Raw genomic sequence first — 13,648 nt, forward strand, 5'->3', positions numbered from 1 at the left:
TGAACACCAATGAGTCGCCTACACCGAACTGGAAACCCACCCTTCTGCTGTAGGCTGGCACGCCAGGATCGTCACATGGCTCCAGATCATACTCTGGAAATGTAGGGCATGCCATTTAAATTAATACTACACCTTATGTGATGCTAAACTAATTATGATACACCAACACCAGGAAATAGTCATTTAAAGCAGGAACATCACTTGAGTAAAATGTCCAATTTTAAAATATATCTTTTAGCACAGTGCTTCAAAACATGTCAACGCTCTCGAGTTTTTTTCGATTTACATTTTTAATTATTTATTTAAGTATTAACTATTCATGCAGATTTCCCAAACTATTAGCTTGTGAATCAGTGTAATGTGACTCGGATGGTATCTCAGAAGAGATGCAGAAAACTGAGATATTTGATTTCTTGACGTTTCCTCCTGTTCCTCCCATATTCCGAAGTAAATCCTCCTCTCTCCCAAACAAAGCTAAATGCACGACTCCATATAAAATATTTCTTTAAATCCTTGGATGCTTTCAAGAAACGGAACATAGTTCACGGTGAATGCCTTCACTTTGTCAGGAATCGGATAAAAATAAGTTAGTTCTGGCACTGGTACCTGAGAAAGTGATGTTGAAGCCCTCGTAAGACATGGAGAAGTCAGAGATAAAGCGGATCTGAGCGCTGAAGTTTCCAAACAGGCCCGCTTTGATGGAGGGAGGCAGGACGGAGCCTGTGAGTCGAGCCACAGGTTCGTTGAGACTACCATCCTCCATGACGAGCAAGTAATCGTGCGAGTCCTCCAGGTGGAATGTGTGAAAAACCAGCTGCACCCCTGCAGAGTTGCAGATGAGATTAAATCCCTCTACGCCAGATATGCTTGCTTTTGTCAGCGGGTGCACAAGAGCAGCAATAACAAAAACATATATGTTTATATAGAAATATATTGCCTCTGAAGGCACGACAAGTAATAAAATGGTGAGGAATAATGAAGATCATGGAAGGCCCTGTTTACATGTAGTATTACTATATGAGTCTTGTGTAATCAGATCACAAGAGGCCAGCTGAGACGGATATTCGTTTACGCCTGACCACTTCACTGACCACCCTGTGACTAGAGAGCACTGGCTACATGACATCACTTCAAAAGCAGCCTCAACACTACTAGGCTAATATCAGAATTCGAATGCATCCACTTTATAAGGAACACCTAGACAATCTTCAACTATCCAGTTTTGGTGAGGTTCTGTAGCCTCTGTTTCCTGTTCCTGGTGTGGTCTTCTCCCTTGTAGTGCGTCTACCTCAAGGTTCTACACTCTGTGTGTTGTGAGATGCTTTTCTGCTCACCACGATTGTAAAAAGTGGTTATTCGAGTTACCACAGCCTTCCGTATCAACTCGAAGCAGTCTGACCCCTCGACCCCTCACAGAACTGATGCTCACTGGATATCTTTTTTTGCACACCATTCTGTGTAAACTCTTGAGACTGGTGTGTTTGAAAATCCCAGGAGATCAGCCGGTTTTTGAAATACTCAAACCAGCCCATCTGGCACCAACGACCACGCCACAGTCAAAGTCACTGAAATCACATTTTCCCAGGAACATTAACTGAAACCCTTGACCTGTATCTGCATGATTTTTCTGCTTTATTATAGTCTTCTGCTGTGAATTGATTGCCTGATTAGATTAATCACATGAATGAGGAGCTATACAGGGGTTCCTAAGAATATGGATGGTGTGTGCATAGATATAGATTACATACATTCCGTGTACATAGTGTGACTGATGTCAGACCGAGGGTACACGCCCAAAAAGACGAAGAACGCTCCTCGTGCGACCGCCGCAGGGGTGCTGAAAGGACAGTTCCCTTTCAGCACCCCTAGTGTTTAGGACAGTATCAGAGCGTGGCTGAAAGGTGGGGCGGTCCAAACCACACGGCGGGTGATCGCTGATTGCAGCTGCAAATTATAAAAAGAGCACGCCGGGAGCAGCAACGTTACACTCTGTTTCTTTGTGAACTCTTTGATAAGACTCCGCCGATAAGGACGACAACGTTCCCTGACTGCCCACCGTCGCTGCCCCCTCTGTGGATGTTTTTCCTCCACATAGGAATCCCGCCACAATGCTGTACAGCTTTCTATCTCGTGACAATCTCAGCTGGGAAGACGGATCACCAGACCGCCATCGACACAGCCCTCACTCCCTTCACCCCTCTACTTCACAGCACCTGTAAATTTTTGGTTTTGTAAATAAAACGTGCACTAATTCCTCTCAAATCGCCTTTGTGCGTCTCTGCTTGCCAGGGCTGCGAGTCTCGCTACAATAGACATACATTCTGTACGCTTTATTCATCAGTCACACAAAAAGATCATGCTCACATACACTTATGAATTACTGATCCTTACCACTGCAGGAAGTGTTTAACATTCAACGTTAAAACTTGTTTTTGCTTTGTTTTATATCAATCTATCACCTTCATTTGGAAACGTGTCTCATTAAGCTGTAGAAAAACTAACATTTCGTATCATCTACATCATACCCAGCTTTTCCACTGCTATCCCACTGCAATCCCAATCCATCCTACTCACACTTCGCTAAACTACACTCACTTTGGCACACTCACACTCACCTGAAGTGTCATTCTTGTTTTCACTCAGTGTATATTTATACAACTTGTTGTGCTCGATTCTTTGCAAGGTTTTGCCCTTCTTCTGATTGCAACTCTGAACATTATTTTCCAATTAACTTACCTGCTGATTTGGATTGTTAATAAACTTTAAGCTCATCCACATGCCTTCAAATTCCTGAGACTGTAGCTAGAGCTCGTTTCATAGTTGGTCCAAATATAGTGGTAACTGTGTACTGTATTGTGACTCATTAATATTTTGTGTTTAACATGTCCAGCAGACAGGAGTTTAATCTTGTGTCAGGCGATCCATTTGTTGGTTGATTTCTGATCATTTAGTGCGCGCAACAGCTTTAATATAACTTTCCAATGTATAATGCCTAGAACACCATTTGGCTGAATACCGTGTGAAAACACATTTTACTATGAGGTGTAAAGGGGGCCTATAAGACATTACCAAGAATAATTTGCTGTTAATTGTGGCAAAGAGGGTCTAATTGTACCTAAAATGATCATTCGTTTCAACTATCAGTTCTTGGACCTGTAAAACTACTCGCTTCTTCACTTACCTTTGCCATGAGAGACCTCTATGGTCCATGTGCAGTTCAGAGAGTTTGGGTAGAAATCCGGAAAACCAGGAGAGAGGATAGTTCCGGTTTTCCCATGGACATAACCACCACAAAAAGCTGAAAGAAAGGGAGGTGAAAGCACACATATGGTGTCTGATTATTGAAGTTCCAGGCTTGATTTGTGTACAGCTTTATTTGTAATAAAGGGCTCCCCCTCAATCTTCTAACACCTGGAGTATGGTCTGCAACATCGACGCTGCAGCTTCCTTTGGTAATTATTCGTGTGCATCCTTGTATATCAATTTAGTTTTCTTGCTAACAATAACAGCATGCAATACAATGATGATTAAGCCCATGGACTGCGTTGTAAGATTGGATTTGATTAGTATTCCAATTGTGGAAAAAGATTACCCAAAGAAATTGCGACATAAAAAATAAAAAAAGAGTCTAGGAGGATTAGATATGTAAATCTAGGTCAGACTCAGTAAACTATATCCCTTGATGCCGAGAATCTAATATGCACTTTATAAATTCCATAAACAAACTTTAAACTCCTTCCCTAAGTTACTTGTAGAGAAAATGATAGTGACGATGTGTGTGGGGGGGAAGCTTTTCTAAATGAAACGTATTTAGCGGACTGGAAAACGGATATAGAACCAAGCTCAATGTTCTCACAAATGTCTCATTTCTGGGTTTTAATAGAACAAAACTGAACCATTTTGCTTGCTAGGGTATTGAATTTTGGATACATTTACAGTAAAACAAAGGTTTGTAAATGGATATGGAAATAGCACTGCTTTTCATAAACAAACGTATGGAGTGTGCAGCTCGAGGCTACAGGTATAGTGATGCTAATGATTAAACAAAGCTTGCGTTGTGTACATATGCATGCTCTGGGCCACGATGAAAGTTTTATCTACATATGCGGTTCTTTCACTGTAATACAAATAATGTACAAGTACAGTTGCAATCAGAATTATTCAACGCCCATTGCAAGTCTGGTTTATTTTCAAAATATGCAGACTTTCAGCTGTTTGCAATGAACAAATCAAACAAAGGCAAAAATAAATAATTCAACACAACTAATGCTTCAAATGGTTTCCTCAAATTCAACTGAAAATGCAACTTATAATGATTTCTCCAGTCTCGAATTTATTCAACCCCCTTAATAGAATCCCTCACAACAGCACAAATATGCAAAACAGGCGTTGTCTCAAATACACCTGATGCAACTAATCAAGGGCTTCATTAGTTGCACCAGGTGTGCTTGAGCTGGAACACATGAAATACCTGAACTGGCTAGGGGCAGAAAATACAAAAACTACATGTTTGATTTGTTCATTGCGAACAGCTGAAAGTCTGCATATTTTGAAAATAAACCTGATTTGCAATGGGGGTTGAATAATTTGATTGCAACTGTAATGGCAATGCACAAATCTACAGTACATAGGCTAGGAACTCATTTATCATTTACTGGCAAAGTAACACACTGTCAATCAATGCTTTCTGTAAGAAACTCTATGATATTTGCTTGAGGCTAAAGTTTTAAAACATTGCTGAACGCGTCCGAATCAGTCTTCTGAATGAAATAAATATTATTTTGCTGTAGATACATGGATGTTGTAACCAAATAAAAATGCATTACTTGGACTGAGCAGAGAACGTGTTAGAAAGGGATACAAATACAGATACGAATAGTATGGATCTGGGGACTAGGATCCTGCAGGACTATATATATATATATATATATATATATATATATATATATATATAAAATTAAAAAAAAAGTCATTTCAAGCACAAGGTCTTTACTTTCATGTGGCACTTGAAAGTGAAGCTTGCGGGCAGGTTTGCCAGGTTTCTGCAAAATTCCCACCCCAACTTTATTTCAAAATCCGCAAAAAAAAACCTTAAAACTAGTCCACAACTTTAAACACTGGACAGGCACTTTCTCACTCTTTATACATGAAACAAGCTCACAGTTGTGCACACATTTCTGATGCGCACTCCATAAAGAATGTGTACTGAGCAATATACAGCATATTTCATCTAACATATTTGATATAACTGATCGTTATCAGTTCGTAGACGTGCCGCAAGGTTGTTTTAGGCCCACTGCTTTTTTCTTTATAAATGGTCAACATGGAATCAGCTTCCACTGTTATGCTGATGACACACAGTTGTATGTTTCAGCAAAGCCAGAATACAGACACCAGCTTAATAAAGTTGAGGAATGTGTAAAGGACATTAGACTCTGGATGCTTATTAACTTCCTATTACTTAATTCTGACAAGACAGAAGTACTTCTACTAGGAACACATGCAGTTGGAAGTAATCTTTCTGATTACACAATAACACTGGATGGCCTTTCTGTTCCATCATGTGCAACTGTAAAAGACCTTGGTGTGATTATTGACTCCAGTCTTTCCTTTGAAGTAGCATAAACAAGCTCCCGTTAGTCCAGAATGCAGCTGCAAGAGTCCTTACTAGAACCAGAAGATACGACCACAACACAACATCTTATCCACAGTCTATTGGCTCCTTGTAAAATTTCGCACTGATTATAAAATACTACTGTTGACCTTTACAGCACTAAACGGTCTCGCGCCACAGTACCCGAGTGAATTTTTGGTCTTTTATGATCCGCCACACCTACTGCGATTAAAAGGTGCAGGCCATTTGTTGGTACCTCGAATTGTGAAGGCTACAGCAGGGGGAAGAGTTTTCTCTTACAAAGCCCCATAGTTATGGATCAGACTTCCAATTAGTGTTCGGGACTCAGACACAGTCTCAGTGTTGAAGTCCAGGCTGAGAACATTTGTTTAGTCAAGCCTTTTGTGAATAGTTTTTCGTAGGTAAAGGAGCAGATCTAGAGGGCTCACAGGCATGGAGTGTTGTAGTGAACTGGGATGTTTGGATTCTTTTACAATACTGTCTCCATTTTACAATGATGTGGGACGCAAGAGGTACACAATTCGCGATGTACACAAAATCATGTGCAGATGTGGCCATTGAGAACACGCGTCAAAGGAAACCTGTGATTTTATGCAGTATCACACGCATGCTGCGGGTGCAGTAATGACAAGACCAATACGGGAGAATTCATGTTTCATTTGAACAAACACAGCTTGCTAGATACAATAGTTCTACCAGGACATAAACTGTATATAGAATATATTCCTTTTCCAACCAAACGGTGCTGGTTCTTGTACTGAAGCCCAAGATCTGCTTGCGCTTGGCCGGCATTGCTTATGCTAAACCTAATTTAAACAAGTTTTTAATTACTAGACTGAATTATGCAAAGTGAACGTTATCAATTCACACAGTACAGGTACTATAAGTATAGTATTTAACTTAACATGGCTAAGACATGTGTGGTAGAATAGCACAGTGCTAATGTGGTTGAATTGCTACAGTAATGCATGTATTTATGAATCAATGATCAAACTTCAAATGTAAATCAAATTCACATGCCAAATGTAAAAATGCTATGAATATTTGAATTATTAATGATTTATTGGCTTGTGTGCAGTACAGGTATTGTACAATAAACGAATTATGGAATTCTGTGTTCACGTGAAACCGGCTTTTACAATAATTAAACTTTAAAATCAGAGAAAAGAACGAAAGTTTCAATTGGCAAGGGAATAGAAAGTGGAATTCATTCAACGCTACTTTGAGGAAAGACATTCATATTTTCATGTGCACCAATGAATCGACCTTCTACACTGCAAAAAAAACCAAAAAAAACAACCTCATTGAATCCACACTCTCACCTGAGCCGGGGATCGAACCGAGGTCGCCGGCATTCGGCAAGTAAATTCAATAAGCTTTTTTTGGTCGACTTCTGTGTTCACTTTAAACCAGTTTTTCAATAGGGAAACTTTAAATCTAAGAAAAGAACAAAAGTTTCCACTGGGAAGAAAGGAGAAAGTGGAATACATTCAACGTTACTTTGAGGAGCGACATTCATATTTTCATGTGCACCGACGCATCGACTCTTGAAACGAATCGACTTTCGAAACGGCTCACGGGCAGATTTCTATTGCGATACACCAAAATTTATGTGACAATTTGTTTGTTTTTTAAAGGATGACATCATCAAACACACCATTATATCCGTAAAAGGTCAACCGAAGGGAAACAGAAACTTGTTTTTTTTTTTTTTTTTTTTTAAATGCATTTTTACTCTGTCGATAACAGAACAGCACGAAAAGTGGATGGGAACTTGGCTAAAGTTCTTTTGAAACATAGTTAGCTTGCTTACTCAGTCACATTAGATAGAAGATAGAAAGCCTGCTGGTTCGGGACATTGTGGAATACTCTCGGAATAGAAGAAAAAAAAAAACCACACAAAAGAGAGAGAAAAAAACTTGAATAGCATCTCCCATTCAGATCAGCATTTGATTAGAACACAATATCTGTTCATTTGTAATAATGCATTTTAGCATGTACGGATCTATGAAAAGATATTTTGTCTATCTATCTATATATATACATACATACACATATACACAGTATCTCACAAAAGTGAGTACACCCCTCACATTTTTGTAAATATTTGTTTATATCTTTTCATGTGACAACACTGAAGAAATGACCCTTTGCTACAATGTAAAGTAGTGAGTGTACAGCTTGTGTAACAGTGCAAATTTACTGTCCCCTCAAAATAACTCAACACACAGCCATTAATGTCTAAACTTATCTTTGTACTCCTCACCTGGTTGCCGCCACACACGCTTGACACCATCTGAACCAAATAAGTTTATCTTGGTCTCATCAGACCACAGGACATGGTTCAAGTAATACATGTCCTTAGTTTGCTTGTCTTCAGCAAACTGTTTGCGGGCTTTCTTGTGCATCGTCTTTAGAAGCGGCTTCCTTCTGGGACGACAGCCATGCAGACCAATTTGATGCAGTGTGCGGCGTATGGTCTGAGCACTGACAGGCTGACCCCCCACCCCTTCAACCTCTGCAGCAATGCTGGCAGCACTCATACGTCTATTTCCCAAAGACAACCTCTGGAGATGAAGCTGAGTTCTGAGTGGAACCTGTCCTGTTAACCGCTGTATGGTCTTGGCCACCGTGCTGCACCTCAGTGTCAGGGTCTTGGCAATCTTCTTATAGCCTAGGCCATCTTTATGTAGAGCAACAATTCTTTTTTTCAGTTCCTCAGAGAGTTCTTTGCCATGAGGTGCCATGTTGAACTTCCAGTGACCTGTATGAGGGAGTGTGAGAGCGATGACACCAAATTTAACACACCTGCTCCCCATTCACACCTGAGACCTTGTAACACTAACAAGTCACATGATACCGGGGAGGGAAAACGGCTAATTGGGCCCAATATGGACATTTTCACTTATGGGTGTACTCACTTTTGTTTCCAGCGGTTTAGACATTAATGGTCGTGTGTTAAGTTATTTTGAGGGGACAGCAAATTTACACTGTTACACAAGCTGTACACTCACTACTTTACATTGTAGCAAAGTGTCATTTCTTCAGTGTTGTCACATGGAGAGATATAATCAAATATTTACAAACATGTGAGGGGTGTACCATATATATATATATATATATATATATATATATATATATATATATATATATATATATATATATATATATATATATATATATTCATTCTCGACTGTCGTGAACCATTTTACAAAGCCATAAAAGTACCGGTGCAAACCAAGTGCTACTGTACTTATCTAACAGCACAGAGCAATTCTAAGAAGTAATCAAAAAAATACTTTTTGTTAAAAATTAAACCAACAAAGCAAAGAATGGATGAAATCAGCTGTAGAAATAAACATTTGGACTGAGCAGACAGAAATCCATAAATGGCTTAACATGGTTTAATCATATATTTCTAACTCCTAGAACAGGTATGAATATAACTGCCCTGTTAGTCCCATCTATAATGAACATCAGGCTCAGATGAGAGTGCATCAGACCAAAGTATATTCCATTAGGAGGGAAAGGCACAGGGGTGATAAGGAGCAGGCAGAGGAGGCAACTAGAAATTCTGAATGAAATGGGCTGTGGTTTGATTATGCTTACTGGAAAACACTTCATGTGCTTATATCAATTCCCCTCCACGCAATCCCTGTGCACATACACAGTCAGGTAGCAAAAACAAACCACTCAAGTGAGCACTCTCCTGTAGGTCATTCTTCCTTGTTTAACCAATGACTTCTCCTTTTTCTTCATCTTCCATAAAATTATCTGTGAAACTTTTTACTCATCAAAAATGTATGACTTAGGAGAGTATTCGGACTGCTTTTGCTTTCTCTTGCTGATAGATAAGGCTGGTCCCTACGAACTAGTCATGGGGTAGTAGATAGAGATGGGATGAGAGGAAAGTCTCACAGAATCGCTTTATTAGAGTCCTCTGTCTCATTCCGGGACATCCCCGTAGTCAGTTTTACTACCTGTTACTCATCATTAAACTCATTATGTCGAGTAATAATAATAATAATGATAATCGTCAGTATGTCCGCCTTGTTTATTAGTGGTGTTTCTGTTATTTCTAAAATTCTGGGTATTTACGAGATAGGAGTGCATACAGTGAATATTTACTACCAAAATTGTGCACATCTGTATTCAGACCTCAGGTGTACCTTCAGACTTAAGCAGACTTATTAAGAAGTTAAAGGAGAGTTACACAAGCAGGGTGGAGTTTGAGTAAGACAGAGGCGTGTCGCAGTTACGCACGATTCTGGTCCTGAAACTCATTTATCTTGTGCAAGGAGCAGTATTAAGTCCAGCGCCACTGTCTGAAAGTCTGATGTAACCACAGCATTCATCATCCCTTTAAAATCAACAAAAGTTGTTGTTGTTTTTTTTCCCTGCTCAAAGGACTTGCAATCAAAATTATTCAACATCCATTGCAAATCAGGTTTATAATCAAAATCTACATACTTTCAGCTGTTTGCAATGAACAAATCAAACAAAAGCAATTGAAATAGTTCAACACAACAAATGCTTCAAGTGGTTTCCTCAACTGAAAATGAAACTTATAATGATTTCTCCGGTTTCAAAATTATTCAACTCCCTGAATAGAATCCCTCACAACAGCACAAATATGCAAAACAGGTGTTGTCTCAAACACACCTGATGCAACTAATCAAGGGCTTCATTAGTTACAGCAGGTGTGCTTGAGCTGGAACACATGAAATACCTGAACTGGCTAGGGACAGAAAATTTATGAAATACCTGGACAGGGCAGAAAAAGGAAGCTATCGACGGCTGCAACCAGATTTCTGAGAAGGCAGGTTGTGAAAATCCCTCGAGTGACTGTAATGGACCTGCAGTAAGACTGGCAACAGGCACTGAGGTTTCAGTGAGCACAGTAAGGCAGGTACTAAACGCAGAAGTTTTCCATGCCAGAACTCCAAGGCGTACACCACTACTGACCCAAAAGCACAAGAAAATTTGGCTCAAAATCATATAAATAAGCCACAGATGTTTTGTGATTCTGTTCTGTGGAGCGATGAAACAAAACTGGAACTTTTCGGCACGATGGATTAGTGGTATGTCTGGAGGAAGAAGAATGAAGAAAGAACACTCTGTCCACAGTCAAGCATGGTGGTGGCTCGGTGATGCTCTGGGGCTGCTTTGCATGTTCTGGCACTGGAAACCTGCAGCATGTGGGAGGTGAGCTGGATTCATTGAAGTCTCAGGAAATTCTAGGAGAAAACGTCATGTTGTCTGTGAGGAAGCTGAAGCTTGGGCATCATTGGACCTTCCAACAGGACAATGATCTCAAGCATACCTCAAATTCCATCGAGGCTTGGTTGAATGAGAAGTCCTACAAGATTCTACAGGGCCATCACAGTCACCTGACTTGAACGCCATAGAAAATCTCTGGTGGGATTTGAAGAAGGCGGTTGTAGCACGCAAACCCGAGAATATTACTGAACTGGAAGCCATTGCTCATGAGGAATGGGATAAGATTCCTCAGGAATGCTGCCAGAAGCTGGTATCTGGACATGCATATCATTTGCAGCAGGACATAACAGCAAAAGGGTGCTCTACTAAGTACTAAAGATGTTTGCTGTGAGGGGGTTGAATAATTTTGAGACTGGAGAAGTCATTATATGTTGCATATATATATATATATATATATATATATATATATATATATATATATATATATATATATATATATATATATATAAGTAAGATACCACTTAAAATATTAGATAGATATATAGATAGATAGAGGAGAAGAGTTACCATCACAGCTGGGCAGAGCATGGTTCCACTGATGGTTCCTTTCACAGACAATGGGCTCATCATCACTCAACGTGTAGCCCTTATCACAGCTGAAAGTCACCTGGGAGCCAATGGCAAAGTTATCACCATGCCTCTTGCCATTTACAGGAATCCCAGGATCCAAGCATGAATCACTCTCCATCATGATACCTGCAGAAATGTAGAGAACTGTTTAATTCTACCTCTGGGGCCTAAAAATGAACAGAGGGAGTTGTCAGAAACACTTCACACAGTATAAATCATCTGTGGTTAGCTCCCCAAAGATCTCTGTATTGCTCTCTCCCTCTAACTATAAAAATTAAAAACATTTTTTTAGCATTTTTTATTTTATAATCCAGTGTTTAGTATATATCGTAACAGCAAGATCATGGTAAACTATGTTACAAAACACTTTTCTGAGATATTGTGATATATTTTTTTGTATTTCTTTTTTTTTGTTTTTTTAAAATTTAAATAGAATTTTTTTAAAACTTAATATTTAAAACGGTAAAACATTAAGATTTTTTGCAGATTTTTCAGTGTTAATTTTTTTAAATGGATTTATTTAAAAATATTATTATTATTTTTTTTTAATGCAACTACTGTTTTGCTGGCCATTTGTTAGCAAACTGTGATACACATCATGCACTGCAGAAAACTCTGAGAATCCTTATGATATATTCTTAGAGGAAATACCTTAACAGATCCCCCCCCCCCCCCCCCCCATAGCTTCAGACTCGATCCCGATAGCAGTTTATAATACCTGAACAATGATCATGTGATCCAATAAGTAGCAGAGGCGATGCACAGTTATAAAAAGCATGCTGTCAGAAACAGATCATTGTGAGCAGTGAATATCTTTTAAGCGAATCTGGCCATCACTTGCCCCTCTCCACCTTCCACCATGTTCTCTTGTGTCACGCTCTCTCAATCTCGTTCCTTATGTCGTGGATATTATTACGATGGTGTCATTCAACCCAGTCCAAAAATGAAAGCAATTTTCTTAATTCCCTTATACTGGTCATGGAGCTTTATGAATTTTTTTTTTTTTAAAAGATTGATTGACATATCACTGAGATATATATACACTCACCATACACTTTATTAGGAACATCTGTACACCTGCTCATTTATGCAATTATCCTATCAGCCAATCATGTAGCAGCAGAACAATGCATAAAATCATGCAGATACTGGCCAAGAGATTCAGTTAATGTTAACCTCAGAATGGGGAAAAAAGTGTGATCTCTGTGACTTTAATGTGGCATGGTTACTGGTTCCAGATGGGCTGTGTATATGCTTATCCCCTGAGATTTCACACACACACACACACACACACACACACACACACAAGCGTCTACAGTTTATATAGAATGGCGTGGAAGACACAAAACATCTTGTGAACGGAGTCTACAGGCTGAAACACCTTGCTGATGGAGATCAGAGGAGAATGACCAGACTGGCTTGAGCTGACAGGAAGTCTAGAGTAACTCAAATAAGCCCTCTTTACAAGTGTGGTCAGCAGAAAAGCATCTCACATCAACACATCAACCTTGAGGTGGATGGGCTGCAACAGAAGATCTGAACGTCAAGAACAAGAATCTGAGGCTATCATGGCTACAGGCTAACTGAAGCTGGACAGTTGAAGACAGAAAAAAAAAAAAAAAGTCAGGTGATATTTTTTTTTCTAATCTTCAACTGTACACTTTCAGTGAGTCTGTGGCTATGATCGCCTCAGATTCCTGTTCTTGGCTGACTGGAGAGGATGATGTGGTCTTCTGCTGTTGTAGCACATCCACCTCAAGGTTTCATGGTTTGTGCAAGCTGAGATGCTTTTTTGCTGACTAGAGTCAGCAAAACGTGATTATACGCATTACTATATCCTTCCTGGCAGAATGAACCAATCTTTTCCTCTGACCTATCATCAACAAGCCACAGAACTGTCGCTCACTGTATGTTGTTTGTTTTTCTCACCATCCTGTGCAAACTCTAGACACTCTTGTGTGTGAAAATCCCAGGAGATTCTGAAATACTCAAACCAACCCATCTGGCACCAACAACCATGCTACAGTTAAAGTCACAGAGATCACACCTTTCCTCCATTCTGATGTTCTGACGTAGAATCTGTGCGCATGCTTATATTATATATACACATTATAATATACCTACAGCCTGTATTTTTACAGAAATGTTAATAGTAAAACACTA

General features: G+C 39.4%; 1 protein-coding gene across 1 annotated transcript in view; it reads right to left on the minus strand.

Moving 5' to 3' along the window:
• The window catches only part of LOC108262239 (CUB and Sushi multiple domains 1a), a 291,201-nt gene that overhangs the window by 116,019 nt on the left and 161,534 nt on the right, over positions 1 to 13,648 (minus strand). The window contains exons 17-20 of the mRNA XM_053679448.1: positions 11,423 to 11,611; positions 3,182 to 3,298; positions 607 to 822; positions 1 to 93 (exon numbers count right to left, since the gene is read on the minus strand). The exon at positions 1 to 93 is cut by the window's left edge and continues 96 nt beyond it. Coding sequence (XP_053535423.1) covers positions 1 to 93; positions 607 to 822; positions 3,182 to 3,298; positions 11,423 to 11,611 — 615 coding nt within the window. The remainder of the gene's footprint in view (positions 94 to 606; positions 823 to 3,181; positions 3,299 to 11,422; positions 11,612 to 13,648) is intronic.

This window comes from Ictalurus punctatus, chromosome 3 (assembly GCF_001660625.3).
Source record: "Ictalurus punctatus breed USDA103 chromosome 3, Coco_2.0, whole genome shotgun sequence".
In the NCBI taxonomy this organism is placed as follows: Eukaryota; Metazoa; Chordata; class Actinopteri; order Siluriformes; family Ictaluridae; genus Ictalurus; species Ictalurus punctatus.